The 19,944-nt window shown below is 42.7% G+C and overlaps 1 protein-coding gene across 1 annotated transcript in view; it reads right to left on the bottom strand.

The window, feature by feature from the left end:
* celsr2 (cadherin, EGF LAG seven-pass G-type receptor 2) overlaps positions 1–17,833 on the bottom strand; it is a 66,164-nt gene extending 48,331 nt beyond the window's left edge. Inside the window, exon 1 of the mRNA XM_061688487.1 lies at positions 14,036–17,833. Coding sequence (XP_061544471.1) covers positions 14,036–17,570 — 3,535 coding nt within the window. The 5' untranslated portion in view covers positions 17,571–17,833. The remainder of the gene's footprint in view (positions 1–14,035) is intronic.
* Between the last annotated feature and the right edge of the window lie 2,111 nt (positions 17,834–19,944).

Here is a 19,944-nt window from a genome sequence, read left to right as displayed (position 1 = left end):
CCTGTGAAGAAGCACATTTTCCCATGGCCATTAAGATGCCACTCACTTTTAATTAATTCCTTCTAAAAACATGCATGTTACGTTCATTTTAGACTCTACATTGGAAAAAAGTGTGGATGTGAGGGTCCATGGTTGTATCTTTTGGACTGGTGACCAGTCCAGGGTGTATCCGGCCTCTTGCCCAAAGCCAGCTGTGATAGGCTGCAACTCACCCACGACCTTAACAAGGACAAATGCTATAGAAAATGAAAAAGGATGAAAGAGGTCCAAACTCCAATGAATATCACATTTTGGGCTTTTTGTCTCTCTTTACTGTATAATCAATGTACAATAATACCAATTTAAAAGATCCCTTGAGCAAAAACTTGTCAACCAAGTGTTCACTGCTGGACTGCTGCAAGTTTGCTATGCATGACTTTCAAACTTAAATGGTTTTTAAACTAAAGGTCCAAGATAGGATGCCACATAAAATAATTTTAATTAGTGTTTGGTTTTTAGCTTGATGTCCACAACTCACCCAGAAGTCCATGATCCACAAAAACTCCACTTTCTCAGAAACTACAAGTTATCATGACAAAGTGACCGACATGCTTAACTAAAGCAAATCACACTTAGGAAGAAGTTAATAATTTCACTCTCACTTCTGCTTTGATGATGACTGATTTCCCGAAAATGAAATTAATTATTCCAGAATGCAACTGCAGACCAGAGGTGGCCGCAGCGGTGCGGCTGGGCTAATCCCCACCTCCACAATAGCACCACCAGCAGGAGCCGGCGAGTGGATGTTCAATTAAATACAAAATGGAGGAGAGAACCATTCTGCCCTGAACCAGCACTAACGAGGGCAGATGTAGGTCAAAGATCGAAAGAGTGGAAGATGATCAAGAAGTTCTATGTCTCTGTGACGGGCTGTCTACAGAAGAAAATGAAAGGCCGTTGACACTAGGCCGTTTTGAGTTGACATTGGCAGCTTGCTTACTGGATAGCAGTGTTTTTGGAGTATAAACCTGAGAACGATCGAGCGAAAACAGATTTTTATTAATGTATTTACTATAATTTATTTACATGCAGTACTTTCAAATGTTTGGGTTGAGAATTTGAGAAAGTGTACACTTCACTGGAAGACCTTTATGGTTACCTTGAGCAGAACACACGCAACAACAGCCCTGTGTTCTGTCATTCATGAATGAATGTGGTGCACTTGTGCTTGCTCATGTTTTGGAATATGCCTGTATTCAGTGTTTAGACAATAACACGGCTGATTTAAAACCTCCCCTTGGAGACCTGTATTTTACCAACAAAAATGCCAGCGTCGTCTAAACGAGTGGCACAAACAACACGATTGTAATCCATCTTTAGAAGGAGAGGTAGGTCTTTAGCATTCACAGTAAAATGTTGCTGGGTAGCGGGCCGTATGAATGAACTGGACTGAAAAGGTCAATGAAGACGAGGGGAGTGGGGGCTATAAAACTGGGAGGAGGCAGGTTTTTCATCTCATTGCACTTGTACCCTGCCCCCTCTGCAGGCCCTCTTCCTGACCCCTACTAGACCAGCAACGGCTGATGCTGACACTCCACCGCCATCACCGCCATCACCGCCATCACCACCAACCTCTGTATTAAATACACCTGGCCATTTACTTACACTGCAACTGCTTCTAAGAGAAAGCACTATCAGCAAGCAGGAAAAGTCTCCACCCACAGCCCTTTATCACTTTTAACCGTTAAAAGACATGTTCAGGTGGCCACGAAGTAATTTAATGCTAAGGTATTAAAGGGTTTAGTGGTGATTTTGTATTGGCTTGAGATTAGCTACAGTAAATCCTAAACATTACCCTGGCCATATTCTGAGTTAAATCATATTTCTAAATTGATTAATTGCTTATCTTGCAGCTGGACATGAAGTGACAAAGGACTTTAAAAAGTTCTGTTAAGAGATATTAATGAAATATAGTCAACATTTTCATAGTTTTTTACATTTTGGAAATTATTTACATTTCGAGGAAATGCAAACTTGCGTGCGATTCTTAAAGATGCTGGTTACTTCTACCATTATCTATATGCAGTGACTTTTACTCAGGGTGCCATGGCACACTATTGTGCTGTGAGAGATAATAAGGGGTGCTGTTGGAATTTTATTAAATTATACTGGATTTGCCTGAAAATGATCTCGTCATTACAAATATATCTTTGTTCATCTATCTATGCCATTAACGTAAATAGTGACAGGCTGAATAATTAGATGCTCTTCCAATAGACAATACAATAAACCTATGTAGTCACCTGTTGCTATTTATACAACAGAATAATAGCTTTGTGTTCAACTAAACTGGCCCAGAGTTCCCACTGAGTAAGTCGATTTGTGTTAATTGAGACAAGATCATCGTTATTTTAGTATTCATACTTTAGTCACGTTCATTTATTTTATTCTAATGTAAAATAGGGGCCTTGGCTCCATTAAGGTTGGAAAACACTGATTTATAACATTCAAAAATTAACAAGTGGGTGGCACGGCTCAGGTAGTAGGGTGGTCGTCTCCCAACCTTCAGGTTGTGGGTTTGACCCTCAGCCCTTGTGACAATGTCAAAGTGTCCTTGAGCAAGATACTGAACCACCAGTTGCTCCTGATGCCGTCATCAGTAGGTGAATGATTAACCATTCCCCATCAAGAACATAGGATATGTCTGTAATACGTTTTCTCAATGCAAACTGTATTGAGAAAGCGTATGGAAAATTTTGATCATGGAACTTTGTCAAAAAATGTTTTAAGGGGAAAAATCCTGACTGTTTTAACACACTTTCTTATGTAATTTCAAGATACAAATAATAGAACATGGATTTAACTGTACAAATTTTAAATGTAATACAGATGAGTGTTTCCATTGCAAATTCAATGTGCTTGAATTTTCTTCTCAGTAAAATAAGCAGAAAAAGACAGTAACAGAGTTTTCCAGGACTATGGTTTAGCTAAGTGGTTGGTGCAAGAAAGACATTTTTAGTATCAAAACTCCGCTAAGTGGGTTACAAATAACATGGGCGCTAATGATGAAAAGATTTGTCAACAACTGAGCCAAGAACAACACTTTTGCAAAGAGAAGTTCATGTTGGCCAGCAGCCACACAAGTTGATCTACGCACAAACAACTCAGGTGAAAGAAAAAACCTCTTATCCTCCGGAGAGGGAGCAGACAGACAGCATGTTCCCGACTCCTACGCAGCAGATTTGCTGTTGTCTCTATCTGAGTGATGCTAAAGCTGTTAAATCAAATTCCATTAACACTACATACCCTCTGTGCAGAGGGAAAAGGGTTTGCGAGAGCACAAATTAGTGTCTGAGCTTGTTTTTGTTTTTATCTGCAGACAAATAAAACCTATGTCGTTTGAGAGCAAAAAAAAAAAAAAAAAAAAAAGAGCCAAAGATCAGCGATAACGACAAAGACAACAGCTAAAGGGGAGTCAATACTGACACAAGCTTGTGCAGCTCAATGTCGACCCATGGGTTTCAATCCTGAGGAGACAGCGCCCAAAGGCTGTTTTTGGCCATTCGAACTCATTTGTGGAGCCTACCAGCTCACTGTGAAATCTGACGACACTTTCCTGCTGCATCCCCAAAAACAAAAACATCAAGATTCCATAAATTGTTCCCCCCCCTCCACGCTTCCAGCGTGGCGGCTCCGGAAGGCATGTGACCTCTCGCAATCAGAACATTTGCACATCAAACAAAACTGCTGTCAGCGCAATAGTGACGAGACATTAGCATGCAGAAACGTGGCCGAGCAAGAGGGCTTTCGTTTGAACCAGTTGTCACTCGATAACTGCAATATTTGCCACAACCTGGAGAGGAGATAGCATAAGAATCCATGAATCAGTTGTGTGATCAATTGGTCCATTGTACGGAACTGATCGCTGATTAACTCGGTCTTGAAGCAATGGAGGATGAATAAGTTAGCTGTTTAAAAAGACAACATGATCTCACTAGTGACGAGAAAAGCGATATTTTATTATTTCATTTATTGTTTTGTGCTTTTTCTATCTTTACTACGTACAGCACATTGTTAGAGCTGCAGTTGTTGTTTTTTAAGTGCGGTATGAAGAACATTAAGTTGAGCTATATCACATTTAATGCTATATCACCACAATTCAGTACTGCATTGTTCTCTTTGTACATTTGTCTTTCGTTTCAACTTTTCGTTTTGTTTCTCTCTGTACATTGTCTTTGCACTTTTTACGCAATTACCTTCAAACACGTATTATATATTTAGAAACAAATCTCTGAATTCACATTAGAGGGTCTTTAATGTCGAATAACTTGTAGCTTAGCTCACTACATTTTCTAAGTAGCTTGCCCAAAACTGCGTTTGATTCCAAAAATGGCTCTCCAGAAGTACTAAAAGTAAAAACTACAACCTGCATCCACTCACACATTGCCAGCAAACTGTGAAATCCCAATCACACCAGTGTAGTGGCTCACGGGGGTCCATCTGTTTGACTACTGTGACGCCCTCCTGTCACTATCAATACAAGACCCTTGCCGCATGTCAGAGATCACTGCAGCTCGCAGTCACACCTCGCGTGTAACAGTTTAACGTTGACAGTTTACACTCTGGAGCTGGAGCATATGATACCAGCTCACTGTGAAATCTCAATCTGGTTCCATGTTAAATGGGAGCAATGTAGCGTGAAGGTAACAGTCCGTTAAATAATCAGATGCTGTCACATCCGGGATGTTGGAAGCATTCGCTTGCTGTGCTGCCTGCTCGGTTCAATTGAGGTCTACATGCTGAGAGGAGAAGAAAAATACACTATATGCTCAAACGTTATGGGACAACAGGGAGTTAGTCCCCACTTTGCAGCTATAACATTATCGACTACATTCCAGAGTGCGTCTGTAGGAATTTTTGTCCATACATCCAGAAGAACATTTGGCCTGTTGGTTCACAATCTGTGTAGTAGCTCATCAAAAATGTGTTTGAATGGGGTTAAGAGGAGTTCTTGCACACCAAACTCATCCAAGCATCCCTTTATGGACCTTGCTTTGTGTACTGGGCTACAGCCATGCTAGAATGGTAAACGAACATTCCCCAACTGTTCCTACCAAGTTGGACCAAGGACTAGTCAAACCCCAAATTGATTGATTAAGATAAATGTCCCATTATCTTCCACTTCTAAATAGTATGGTGGGGAAAACTGCAAAAACCGTGGTTTATTGAAAGCATCAGGTATGTTTTACAGAAAAACAACAATGGATGAGAAATGGAGTCTCCTGTATTAACAAGATGCATAAAAACTGGCTTTTATGTTAAATTTAAGTTTGTTAGTTTGAAGTTTTACCTTTTTCAGGTTGAAGAATGACACTTACAATTGAAAGGCATTTAGTGTGTTAGAATATGCCCGAACACAGTGAAATCAGAATGTGCACTGAGCATTTTTGTAAAAATGCATTACAAATCAACCAACACCAACTGCAAAACAGATTTGGACATGACATCACAAAAAGGTCGTGCTTTGTAAAGCTTCGAGAAAATCGGTTATAAAATTGATCTCCAATTGAATATGTTGTTGGAATTTTGATAAATGTCTTATTTTTTTTAACATGAAACCCACTTAATTTCTTTTGCCTTGACATGCAGTTACTCAGATATTCATCTTTCAAATTATGTAAAGTTTTTGGGAGCAACCTGTATAATGGCAAGTAGAACCGTCCCAAGCTAATTATGTACTATGGCGTGTCTGCAATCAGTTATTCGTGAGGGGAGGAAGTGTCACCATTACACTGTACACTACAGTAAATTGTGACCCCTGTGAAACTCAAATAAGAGGACAAGAAGACAGAAAGGTGCCGCCCCAAAGCGACAGAGGCCAACCCCATTGTCTGCTAGGAGGATGAGGGCAATGCGGGACAACCCTGAGATAAATAAGGCCTCACCCTGGAGATGCACCAATCCTAATCCCAAACAACTCCTATCTCCCCGTTGATGTCATCTTAACGCAGCCAAGTGGAGAGAAGCAATCGGATGTTACAGAGAAAAAAAACACAGTAGCAAGAAATGGGATACCCACTGAGTGCATCAAAAGACAGCAGCACTGTTATCAACAAAGAGGTCGCAGGTGTTTTTAGGCCTCTGAAGTTTGCCACATGCAGGTTTAAACTATATTTAAAAAACAATAACAACAACAACACAAGACTAGAGATGGTTTATATCTGAGGTCAGGTGTCGGCCACCTCGCCGCACGCCCTATAAAAATGTCTGCACCCGGCGAGACAGGTCAGTGTGTCCCGGAGTACTGCAGCTCCAAAGAAAACCTGACATGCTTCACTGCTAAAGAGGGAGATGGGGACAGTTACTCTTTAGAACTTTATGTGCCTCCCCTCCCCCGGCATCTTCGCTCCACAAAAGGGGACCTTACCCCTCATCCCCACCCACCAGGAATTTCTCAGGCATTGCTGGGTTCACCATGACAACTGGGCGCTTAACAAAGCATTTCTCTTAGGCATTCTTCCTTTCACAGACCAGGGAGGGGTAGCTGGGGGATGGTGGGGCAAGGCGGGAGGGTGTGTGGGGGGGGGGGCATAACAATCAAAAAGACGCGAAAGACAGAGAGGGCGGAACGGAGGAGCTTGGAATGATGGGAGGGAACAGTGGAGGTTGCAGGGGTGAGAGCAATATTGACCCACATAGGAGCAACATGGGAAAGGGGTGACAAGTAGACAAAACGGGGGTAAGAGAACACCATCAGGTGGTAGGTGATGGGAAAGTACGAAGAAAGACTCCATTTTTGCAAGGCTTAACTCATAATCAATATTATGGCGATGCAATTGCGCAATATTGATAAGAAATCCATCTACAAAACATAATGATACCAACAGTATGAGTATATAAGAAGAGACTCTTGTGGAAGCAGTCTTTTGACATATTAAGTATAGTGTAATATAAATACCAATTAAACATGGAAATAAATATTGTCAATTTCTATCAATACTGTACCATCAGCAGGTTCTAGAGCGATCTGGATTTGAGCTCCAGTATTCTAAAATGCCCTACCTGCGGAAATTATAGTGGCTACCTCTGTAGAAATGTTGAAATCTCGACTTACTGTATTTCTATACTATTGCATTTTGTTAAACCACACCTAGGATACAACTCGTCTCTCGCCCTGCTACACCACCTGCCATCTGGATTTTGGCCTGTTTAACTCCCGCTACCCTTATCGCTTCCCTCCTTCTCGTTCTGGTAAAGGGTGTAAGATGGTGATGACATTATCAATAGCAGTATACTGTAAATCTAATATGGTGAGAGATAATAACAGGATATAATGATAATTTCTCCCCCCTGTGCCATAAACACTGCAAAACATGAACAGTAGCTTTACAGTTTCCTCTGGTCATTGTAGACTCAAGTGAAAGCAAAACATGTGCATGATACACACACGCACACACACTCCATCAAGTCAACACATATTTACACCAGTTGAGCACACAGACAGCAATTCATTGTACTGCTTGAGTGAGATAATTATATGATTGGGACAAGTGATGAAAGCAGTCCAGCTGTTGGTGGCCACACACACACACACACACACACACACACACACACACACACACACACACACACACACACACACATACAGCCCATACACATACCAGTAATACAATATAATTTAAGCAGCTGGATAAATTCGTGTTTCACCAGTGTTGAAGCGATCAACCATGACAAAGGTTTCAGAGTCACAGACATTTTAAAAGTTTGGATGGATTATAATGAAACGACACTACTGCCAAGCACAGAATGTTCCATTGAAATTCAAGACACGCAGCATTATCTTACACAAGGATAACCACGTCTTGTTCCTACAAGACAGGAAATGGAGCATCTAAATATTTAAACTCTCACAGTCTTCGCTAAACTAAACACCTGCTGGAGCATGTTCGGTACATCTCTGTAATACCAATGTCACCAGAAGTGTTCACAGGTAAAGGCTTTCCAGGAAAACACCATTTAATTGGCATTTACATCCTTTTAGCACATACAAAGTAGTGTAATCTCAGTGTAATAATGCGGGGATATGTAAAAAGGAAAAGGGGGTAATCTTATTATGATAAAGTCGTAAAATTAAGAAAACATTCTTGTAATTAATATTCTGTGCAATATTACAACAAGAGGGACCTCAGCAGAAATAACTGAAAAATGAATACTGTCACATTCACACCATGTGTGGGGACTGAACCCACGCTGCCTGCACATAAATCCGGCAAGTGAACCACAACAACCTCAGTGACTCCAACAGACCCTAAATCCCTAATTTATTATCTAATCTTGGAACAGCAATTTGCAGTGATGCTAAAGTGAAGTTGTCTTTTGTTAATATAGATGGGTTACTAATGGCGCAGGTGTACCCTGTTCACAACATTAGATACATCTGCTCATTATCATGAGATCCATTCCAAAAACTACATCAGAGATAATAATAATGATCCGTTTTGATTGATACTGTCAGAGACTACCAGAGATGTTGACAGTATGTGTATTATTGTGGGTGTAGTTTGCACGGAGAGTCTTTTCTTGTACTTTGATCACAACGTTTAGCTGATTGATGCAGTGTATTTCTACATCACTAGAGTCTAATCACAATGATAAATAGACTTTACACCGATTTTATCGGCCTTATCGGTATCGGCCGATAATTAGCATTTTATGCTGATCGGCTTTAATGTCATAATTCGCAGATCCGATCAATAACGTCATTGATCGGCTCCGCAAAAGACATTTACCCCGCGTCGTCATCGTGCACAGTATATTTGAATCCAAAAGCTAGTTTACTTTTAGCCTTGTCACGTGCCCTTTGGCGTAGTCCTATAAATATATGACGGCCAATAAAGCATCAGCGGTGTGGAACAGACAACACGTCTGAGACAGACAACACGTAATGCCTGGATCAGACTACAAGACAAATTTGGTCTTTCAAGATTGCACTATGTCAGACTACTGCAATAAAATATTGTATTCCGATACCACCGCATCCCGTTTTTTACGATCATTGGGCTTAATCTTGTCAACTCAAATGCGACCGGATACACTCGTTACCGTGGCAAGGACAACAAGAGTGGATCGCGGCGACTATATTATTAGGATAAAATGGGGAAAAACGTGAATTGTCACCGGTGCTCAGGACAGGAGAGGACGTTCGTTTAAGGCTTGCTTGAGGTATGTTCACGTACTTTTAATACGATACGGCTCGCAAGCAGGCAACAAAACGTTATGTAGCCTAGCAAGCTAGTGGTAGCACGAACGGGTGGACGTAAACATGCCGCCGTTCTGTCGAATCATGCTCTAAAGTTTTGGTGTGGGTTAAGTCATTTAATTAAAAATAAAGTAATTTAATTACAGTAAGTTAGCACCCATTATTTCTGTCATGTAATGTTGGTTTGACCTGACAGATTAGAATACACGATCTGACTAGAGCAGTGATTTCCAAGGAACATATTTTACAATTGAAAAATCTCACAGCACACCAACAAACAAAAAGTGGATACATTAATTACTGTATTTACCATTCATTCATTCATTCATTTCATTCATTTGTTCTGCCTGTCACTATGCCTCACTGGCATAAATAGAGGGAAAAAAAATACATTATTTATTGTACAAGTATATACAGTAAATGAACAGGTAATCTAAATGGACACATTCCTCCATCTTGTGATCGGATCGGTTATCGGGTTTTTAAACTCGCTGATTGGCCCCAAAAATCCTGATCGTGTAAAGCCTAATGATAAATATACCGTCAAATTAATACTTCGCTGACAGTTGCAATCAAAGGGAGTTGTCATTTTTGTAAAGGCAGAATTCACACGACACATCTTGGACTGGATATCATTAGATTGTGCAAGAGTACTAAACTGGGCCGGACTGGACAACAAAGTAGCCTGTAACCTTTGCGCATCCACATCCACTTGAGCTGTACACTTGAAAATTGAAAGTGCTCCTGTGCTGTCCACCACTGACCACAAAGAGACAAACAATGGTGCCCACCATGTAAGTGAAGTACCTGCTCAGCGGGATGTGAGCCGAATCGAACTGCCTTCATTCGCTGTGGGGGGCGTGTTAGTCAAATCTCTGCTGTGGCATTTCTGACAATATGCCACCTTGGGTTTGGAATTGGATTAAAACAAAGGACAACGTGTCCTTGTTGCATATTAAAGCTAATGTATAAATTATCTTCTTGCAACAAAGGGGGTTCAACTAACTGGGTCATAAACAGGCCGTGCAACATGTACAAAACCCATAGAAACACTACACAGACACATCACGAACACGCTTTATCTTACATTAGCAGGGCTTAAGGATGCAATGAAAAGACAAAAGAGAACAAAATTTGGTTTCTAATAAAAACACCAATTAATGCAGGCTCACGCATGCCTGGGAAGAGTTGATCAGCCTTGAGTATGTCAACACTGATCTGACACAACCCGGGAAAGAGATGCAAAGGCAAATTGAATCCCACGGATGACAAGAAGCCTCTCGGCCTATGCTGTGATCAGAATTTGTCTTCACCGCGTATCCAAACGCAGAAGAAAATCAGTGGATTTATTTGACATCCAACTGTCTTGCAGTCTACATGGGGCAAGGCTCAACACCCGCACACTGCTGCCGTAAATCTGACAGCATAACTGGCTCACTTAATTATACGCTGATCACTAATTTATGTCAGCTCACAGCAAAAAAGCTATTTGTGTTTATGACATAGACAATGATCCCATTACTGTTTCCGTCTTGTTTGTTTTTCTGAGGTTGTTCGTGCCTATTAAATCATAAAGACCTGACGAGCGTAGGCCTGCAACGAATACTTGAATGTTTCAAGTACTTGGAATACAAAAAATGCCCGAAGAATTCTCTCTGCCTCTGGGACACGCTTATTTAACTTATTCACTGTCAGCCCTCTTGACTGAGTTTGCTCGTAAGTCTGTGATGTTCTTGTGTTTCCGCAAGTTCAATAAAATGACGGAAAGTGCATTGGCGACTCCCTTCCTCGTTGACCACTTCCCGGGATGTTACAATACCATTTGCATATACAGTAGCTTCCCTTTAATGGCAGGAAAGAGTTAATTGGCAAGCTGAGACAAATCTCACAGTGCTTAACAAGTTAACAAGCACCCTGAATAGGTTACCTCACATTATCGTCGCACACACTGTAATTGTATATTATGGCCAGTGTACTTACATCGTACCTATCTGCAAGTGGCAACATTTTGAGTCAAGTACTGTAGGTTAAAAATAAATAAATAAATAAATAAAATAAAAAAGGCTCCTGATGCCTTTTTTTAATTAGTGCCATTTTTTAAATTAGGGCGGTTTGTGTTTTTTTTATACTTACAAGAAATGCTGAGAATGCTAAGTAGAACAAAATGCTAAGATGAAACTGAAATTTATTGGTGTTTTCTTGCTCACTGAAAATATTTCTCGACAAGAAAGTAGTTTCCTGCTCAATGTTAATTTAAGAAAAAAAAAGTATTGATTATTTAAAAAAGAAAAAGTATTGGTTGTTCATTTTTGAGTGAAATGGCTTATTTTTTCCTGTGTATTCGTAATTGGTCTTTAACCAAGCCAAAATATAATTTATCCGAATAGTCGATTACTTGATAACATTTTAGTAGGATACTCGAATACAAAAATATGATAGCTGCTGCCCTAGATGATCAAGTGTAGTCCGTGTCTTTTTGTAAACAAATGATTAAAGCCTTTCCAATCCAGTCTACTCAGTTCCCTCTAATGGCTAATTTATGTTTCAATATAGGTCGATTACTTTGGAGGGGGTTGGGATTATTTGAGACCTTGTTAATGTATTACAGCCTTTAAAAAGTGATGTAATTGAAATTATTGATGATGTAAGTGAGCGTGTCTTTGACCTGGGCTTGCCAGTGTCTCAATTGAAGCTTGCGTTTTATGAATTTTTTTTTTTTTTTTTTACAGAGTTTTAGAAAATGAAAAAAAACCTGGATTTGACTTTAAATATGGTACATCCTCATCCCTTGGGGCATTTTATTTAGATGAGACTGCAAAGGGAATAGCTAGTTTGCATATCAATCCTACCGCATGTTGAAGACCTTTTACCGTTCGGTTAAAGTGATGAAAAGACAAACCTTTCAAAGCAGATCAAATAGCAGAAAAATTGTTGACGAGAAGCTGGTGTCGACTCAAAGTTGACTTTAAAGGCTTATTAGCCAAGTGCAGCTTCATTGAAACCATTTCACTGCTGGAGAGCAGTGCTCAGAAGCGCTGTTAATCACAGTCCAACTACAAACAAAAGAGCCCATCACAAATCTTCGATCATAAGGGGCCTCTGAAACTACAGCATGAAGAGGAAGATAATGGGAAAGACTTGGGAGGTCCCTGGAGGGGGAATCAGTTGTAAATTGGGGTCAGTAGCATCTAAAAGAGGAGCTCATAGTGCGACCACATCCCCTCATCCTGCAGCAGCTGGACAGACTTTCCCTTCTTGCTTCTTTGTTTGTTGCCTCTTTAATCAAGCTCCCAGTTCGTACCTCACCCCCCTCTGCCTTTAGCAGGGGTGCCGACACTTATACATATACTCCATCAGGTGCAGGACCCGTGCGGCGACACGGACTCTAAATGGTCTTTGCTGGAGTCCCAGCTGTCGCCTCCCGACCACAGTCCGCTATGACGTTGAGAACCAGCTTGTCAATCGACTGCTCACTATTGTTCTCCAGAGACGCAAAATACGTCTAACCACCACGCAAACCATATAGTGTTCAGTCGTGTGGGAATTGCAGATCCTGGAGTGGAAAGTGACAATTTAATATTGACTGGTCACCAGGGCACTTACACATACGGACAATTTGAAGTCTAAATGAAACTAAAACCCCAAACCTCAAACCGTGAGCCAGAGTTGTGCGCACCGCTAGGTCACCATGCTGCCAAGACTTATATCATCACATTAAAATCAAATCATTTAAATTAAAAACACAAAAGTGTCATTACATGTGCGGACTTAGACCTAAGACAGCCATAAAAACAATATTTGACGCTTGTGTATCGACACTACACTGATACTGATACTGTAGTAACTGTACTGTCAATCACCAAACCATTTAGCCAGCTCAGACAAATCCCCAAGATGCCCATCATATTTAATCCACATCCACATTCATATTTAACCTTCATGTCCAACCAATTTCTTAATTGAGCTCCCCGTTGAGTTGTGTTTTCTCTTAGCTTCTGCCAAGGTCAAAGAGAAGGCAGATTTACAGCAGTGCACACTGCGGCACATAAAGGGGGAACAGTGCACTCCCACTCCTTGTGAATATAATTCACGTTCGCTCACATTTTCGGAGTGAGGAAAAATCTAATTTGTGATTGCCTGCAGAATTGAAGCTTTATGAGTCAAAACTATCAAGTCAATGTGATGTTTAGCTGCTGTCTTTAAATGCATTGTTGTCTGTCATCAACACTTTCTCGCTGAGAAAACAGTTGCTTTTAACCTCTTCCGTTGAATGAGTTCAAAAGCAAAACCGTTAAAAGGACAAACTCTCAGCTGCCACTCTAAATAAGCTCCAGAAACAGATCATAATTGAATTAGGATTTTTCTTTGTATTTGGGTGGGGGGGTGTATAATGGACAATTATGGCTCAGCATCAGTCTATCCACAGAAGTGTGGATCCCGCAGGATACAGACAAGCTCAGTCTGGCACCTATTTAAATCTCCACAATAGATGGCTACAAATCAAGGTATTAATAAGTCAGTTCCTTAATGAGGGTCCAAGTAATTACAGAATCTGCCACACATCAAACAATTTAAATCCAAGACTGAATTGAATGCTTGAATGTTTTGTTTTCAACATGTCCTGCAGAGAATGCTAATCCTCCCTCATGAATATTTCTATTGCATTGAAAATCACTCTGTAAGCACAGGAAGTCATACTAAAGCTGTTGCTCAATTCCATTATCTAGTCAAGTGAATTGAAAATGGAAATGGAGCAAAAACACATCTGTGTGAGTGTGCGCTATGTCATTATCTTACCTGACACGGAGATTCTCATGGAGGCCTCCAGGGGACGGTTGTTATCCAGGGCCTGGCTCAGCTGGATCTCGCCTGTCGTTTGGTTCAGCAGCACAAGGTTCAACTCATTGCCCACCTCAAAGCTGTAGTGGAGCTGGTCCGACACGTCCGGGTCATGGGCTGGGATGCGACCAATCACACCGGCCGGGAAGCTGTTGGATTTGTCTGTTACATAATTGTTGAAGATGATCTGGAAGTTTTTGAGCACAGGCACGTTGTCGTTCTTGTCAACGAGTTTGATGTGGACTGTGGCGCGGCTGACCAGAGGGGCGGAGGTGGCCTGGACCACTATGATGTACTCAGACCTCATCTCATAGTCCAGGTCTATTAGTGATGTCAGTTCTCCTGAGAAGATATCCAGCTGGAACATCTCTGGGATGTTTCCTTCCACTATCTGGTACATAATCTGTGCATTACTGCCTTCATCTGGGTCTGTTGCTATTATAAGCGCAACCACAAGGCCAATGGGGGTGTTTTCGTCTACCATAATGTCAAACTCATCTTTCTCGAACACAGGAGGGTTGTCATTCACGTCAAGAATAGTCACTTGGATGTTTATTGGCATTTTCAACGCTGGAATACCTTTATCTACACCAAAGGCCTGCAGGCTATAAACAGGCACATTTTCTCGATCTAATCTACGCAGCGTGCGAACAATACCAGAGGTGGATTCAATTATGAAGTCTCCATCACCATCCTCGCCACCCTGGAATGTGTAGAAGACGCGGCCATTGAGGCCAGAGTCTCGATCAGTGGCAGAAACCTGGACCACGCTAGTGAAGACGGGCACGTCCTCCAACACAGAGCCCAAGTAGCTGTCCCTGATGAAGCGCGGCAAGTTGTCGTTCACATCGTTCACCAGTATCTCCAGGTAGGTTGTGTCCGACTTCTGCGGGATGCCGTTGTCGCGGGCAGTGATGGCGAGTGTGTAGGACACCTGGTCCTCGTAGTCCAGCTCCATCTGCGTGGTGACGGCCCCTGTGTCAGGATCGATGTCAAACTGAGGGATGCTGTCGTCCATAAAATAGGTGATGCGAGCGTTTTCTCCTGTGTCTTCATCCGTGGCGCTTATAAGGACAACCGTGGTGCCCATCGGCCTGTCCTCATTAATGTTGACCGTGTAATGGGAGCTCTGAAAGACGGGCCGGTGTGTGTTGGCATCGGTGACGTTGACAAACACTTTAGCCGTGTCAAAGAGCGTACCATCACTTGCCGTCACAGTCAGGACATACTGACGTTCTAGTTTGTAGTCCAAAGGCAGCGCGAGTGTGATAAGCCCACCTCCACTCTGACTCGTGATGGAGAACCTGTTGCGAGTGTTTCCGCTGGATATCTGGTACGACACCACGCTGTTGATGTCTTGGTCCACAGCGGAGACCGTCACCACGCTGGTCCCCACGGCCGCATCCTCATTCAGTCGCATATAGTACGCCTTCTGGGTGAAGTCTGGGTTGTTATCATTGACGTCGAGAACGTTCATGGTAATGCTTGCGGAGGAGGACATGGCAGGATAGCCGTGATCTCGGGCCTCCACTCCAAAGTTGTAGAAATCGACGCTCTCCCTGTCAAGTTCGGCGGCCACTACGATCCAGCCCGTATTGTTGTTGATGGTGAAGGGGAAGTTTGGCATGGTTTCAGTGAGCCGATAGTCCAGCCTGGAGTTTTCACCAGAGTCTGCATCCACGGCTTGGATGTGGATGATGGAGTAGCCTACCGGCACGTTCTCCAACACGGTGGCCTGGAATGGGGTGCTGACAAAAATGGGAGCGTTGTCATTAACATCCAGCACCTGCACCGTAACCAGGCCGCTGATGTTGGAAAGAGGGGGGCGACCCCCATCTTGAGCTCGGATTCTTAAAGTGTATTCTTTGTTTGTCTCGTAATCCAAGTGGCTCACCAGGTCCATTTTACCTGTCTGTGCATCAATATAAAACTGGCCCCTGGAGTTGCCACTCATGATGCTAAAGTGGACCATGGCATTGCTCCCCCTGTCCCGGTCTGTGGCGGTCACCTGCAGGATCTCAGTGTTAGGGGCCAAGTCCTCAGGCACCTGGACCACGTAGCGTTTCTCACTAAACTGGGGAGCATTGTCATTGTCATCCTCCACTACAATGCAGACTGTAGCTGTGGTGCTTCGGGGCCCGGGGTCACGACCTTGGTCATTAGCCTGGACTAACAACACGTACGCATCCACCGCCTCCCTATCTACAAGACCTTTTGTGCGGATAACACCAGACCTGGAGTCAATCTCAAAGACATCATTTGAGCCGTTACTATTGAGGATTTGATAAAGGATGTTACCGTTAACTGGCGCATCGCCATCTGTGGCCCTCACTGTCAACACCTCATAGCCGATCTCTAGATTCTCCCTGATGCTTTCTTTATAGTCCTCCTGCTCGAAAACAGGATCGTGGTCGTTGGCGTCGCTGATTGTGATGGTGAGCGTGGCCATGGCCGTGCGCCGAGGTGTTCCATGGTCCACGGCGGTCACGCGGAACACGTGGGTTTCTTTCGTCTCGCGGTCCAGCACCTCCACTGTGGACACGGTGCCGCTGGCCGGATCCACGGCAAAAAGGTTATTGGAGCGGCTGTCAAAGAGAGCCTCGATAAAATACTCCAGCCTGCCCGCTTCGCCCTCGTCTGCGTCCACTGCTTTCAAAACAACAACAGAAGTCCCAGTCGCCTTGTTCTCTGCCACCGACACCTGGTACATTGGAGGCTGAAACTGAGGGCTGCTGTTGATGCTTCTCCTACTCCTGCCCACAATCCCAGAGTTGGAGCGAGCTGCCTTGTCTAGCAGCTTCTTAATGCGGTCCTGAAGAAAGGGGCCCTGTCCAACACGCCAGTGGACGAAGATAGGATCCACTCGTGCGGATCCGTCTCCGACCAAGACATCGCAGAGCAGGTCCAGCTCCAGGAGCGCGTCTTGGCCCCAGCACAGAGTCTCGGACACAAACAAGTCCCCCTCCGAGAAGTAGAAGTGACCTCGGCTGGTGACCCGGCAGCGGGTGGGCACCCCAGGTAGCAGCCCCCTCACTGGAAATAAAGCAAAGCCTGCTTGGTGGCACTGTGCGGGCTTAACAAACAAACTGAGCACCTCCATATCCCACTCTGCTTTCCTTCTGGGCTTCTTGGAGCAGTTTTTCCCGTGGACGTGGACGTCATAGCGGCTGGTGATGAGGTGCCGGTAGCCGGAACTCACGGAGTCCACGCAGTCCGAAACGGTGTACAGTGTAAACGGGTTGGAGCGGAGCGAGGCGCACTTTATCGAGTCGGAAAGAAACACGGTTCCCGTCGCGGGGTCGGTGTCCAGGAAGCGCTCGGTGGCTCCGGGAGCGAGCACCTGATCCAGGGCGCACCGCGCGCGCTGCTCCACGCCGGCCAGCACCGTCCCCGGCCGGGCATCCTCGCTGAGGTGAACCGCGAAACTGGACACCAGAGGAGCCAGCTTCCACCAGCAGAACACAAGCAGAAACTCCAACTGAACGAAGTGCATCGCTCCTCGGTTTCCGTTCAAGATTTCCAAGAGAGGAGTTCAAAACGTGGAGCTCCTTAAACTTTCAACCAGTGACTTTTCTTTTGTTGCGGAGGAGCCATGCTCTCTCTCGGCGGGCGCGCGTCTCACTCCGGGTGCCTTTTGGGGGGGTTTTGTTTTCAATTGTATTTTCAAGGTAAAGGTAAAACCATTTCCCGACAGACGGAGTTTCCGCACAAACACATTCACACACGCCGCCGAGCTCGCTAACACATCCTACCCGCCTTGCGCGACTCCGCTTGAATGGTGAAAATGGCTCCCGGCTGCGACCACGCGCGCGGGCTCCTGATTAGCATAAAAACCTGCGCGTGCACGTGTATGCAAATGCGGGACAGTTCTTGTGAAGGGGGTCCACAAACCCTGCCACCGGAGATAAATGAAGACTTCCTCGCGGGGTTTCTTTGATTCAACGGGAACATTGCAAAGTCAACAGTGGCTCTCGTCAGTAAAGCTCATTTATTTCACTCCTTCTCTTATATAAGCTGGACATACTTTGCCTGGCTCTGTTGTGCTTTCTTCAAATGCAGATGGCACCCAAGTGAGGATCTCCCATAACGTGCACTAGAATTAATGAGTGACAAAATCTGTCCCAGGCCCAATCTGTCACATGGGTATTTTTTTTGTATTTATTAAAAAAAAAAAAAAAAAAAAAAAATTACATTCCTACCTGTCATACAAATATAAAAATTAAGCACTGTATAATAAAACTATACAACTAAAATAAGATACAACTACTCCCCATTTGAAGATATTTTCATGTTAAATGCTAAGTGAACATCATGTATAAATTAATTTGCATTCCTCATATTGTACTAAGCAGCATTGATTTCAGTCGATGATTACCATCACACTTTTCCTATAGAGTTTTCACCCCAAAAAAAAAAAAAGATAAAATAAAATCTAATAATCAGGTTTGTGATATTACGTATAAACGTCTAAAGAAATGGTAATCTAGTCGAGGATTTATGTTTTCTTTCGGGTCACATAAAAGCAAAACACCAAATGGGCCATCGGTTCTCACTGAGTCTCACGAGATTTGCTGATGCTTGCATATGACTGACTTTTGAAGCATATTCTTTCCAGAGCATTGAGCTTGCTTGACCTCCAACTTAGAAGTTTCCACTGAAATTACTAATACTCTAGTTGGATGAGCACTCACCTGGACAATTAAGAATGAACATTTGCATTTAAAATGCTACCTTTACAAACACAATAATGTTCTCTTTTGACTGGCAATCTCAGCCAGATATTAATTTGAAGACGTTCACATTTGTGAGATCTGTCCCGCTGCTTGTGTAGATAATGATGCGTCACTGCCACCTAACGTACAAACAGCGATAATTCAGGCACACACTAGCACAAGCAGTCAATAAAGTCATGCTGCTCTCCATTTTACAATGGAGACTCAATGTTACAAGTTTTCTGTACATAATTGATTCTTGTGGTTTAAAAAAATAATAAATTGATAAATCCGGTATGACTAAATGGAACACTAGTGTCTTCAACAATAGAGTTTCTATCACACTATCTTCCTCACGATGACTTTTTGCCTCTTTGTCCTTGAATTTTCAGATCAGTCAAGAGCTGCTATCAAAGGCTCAATCTCGAGTTTACCCAGAGCCTCTGACAGAATATAAATGTCACCCTGCTCAAGAGTGAATTAGTTCTCTCTTAAAGCGGAGGAGACTCAAACAAAATAGGTGAAAAAGAGGATAACACACCAATTACTGTAACCGGAGTTACTATGAAGTTAAGATACACTAAATGTGCATCAGGATATCAATTAACTGCAATAAGAGAAAAAAATTGAAATTAATATAACTAGTTACATATCACTGACAATTTACAGGCGTAAGACGTATGACATACAAAATGATACCTTATTGCAATATTTTGAAATGTGAAATAAAACCAAAGCCGTCGTGCTAAATGCTTAAAAATATGAACTGTTCAAGATTGAAATCCTGACACGTTTAAATATGTGCATTGAATGTTTCATTACAAAACGAGTCAGATGTTTGGACACTCACCTCTCATTCCATTGAATGGCAAAGTGTCCTTTTGACTTGTACTGTACATTGCAAATAAAATTGAGGCTCTGGTCCATGATGAGGATTTGTACTAGGATGTTTAAATGTTTACCATCTCTACAAATCTGCATCAATCCCTCGGTCAACTACAGGGATTTTCATTTTTAATAGGAGAATCGGTTGTGAGACTTTCCACCACAAACTAATTTAGCTTGAATCAATAGATTCAATTAACATTTCAATTAACATTCAATTAACATTCAATTGATCAATAATGTCGGCTCTCCTAAAAACAAGCAGAACAA

This window comes from Phycodurus eques, chromosome 10, assembly GCF_024500275.1.
Source record: "Phycodurus eques isolate BA_2022a chromosome 10, UOR_Pequ_1.1, whole genome shotgun sequence".
Lineage (NCBI taxonomy): Eukaryota > Metazoa > Chordata > Actinopteri > Syngnathiformes > Syngnathidae > Phycodurus > Phycodurus eques.
The sequence above is the reverse complement of the archived record's forward strand: the minus strand, read 5'-3'. Positions and strand labels throughout refer to the sequence as shown.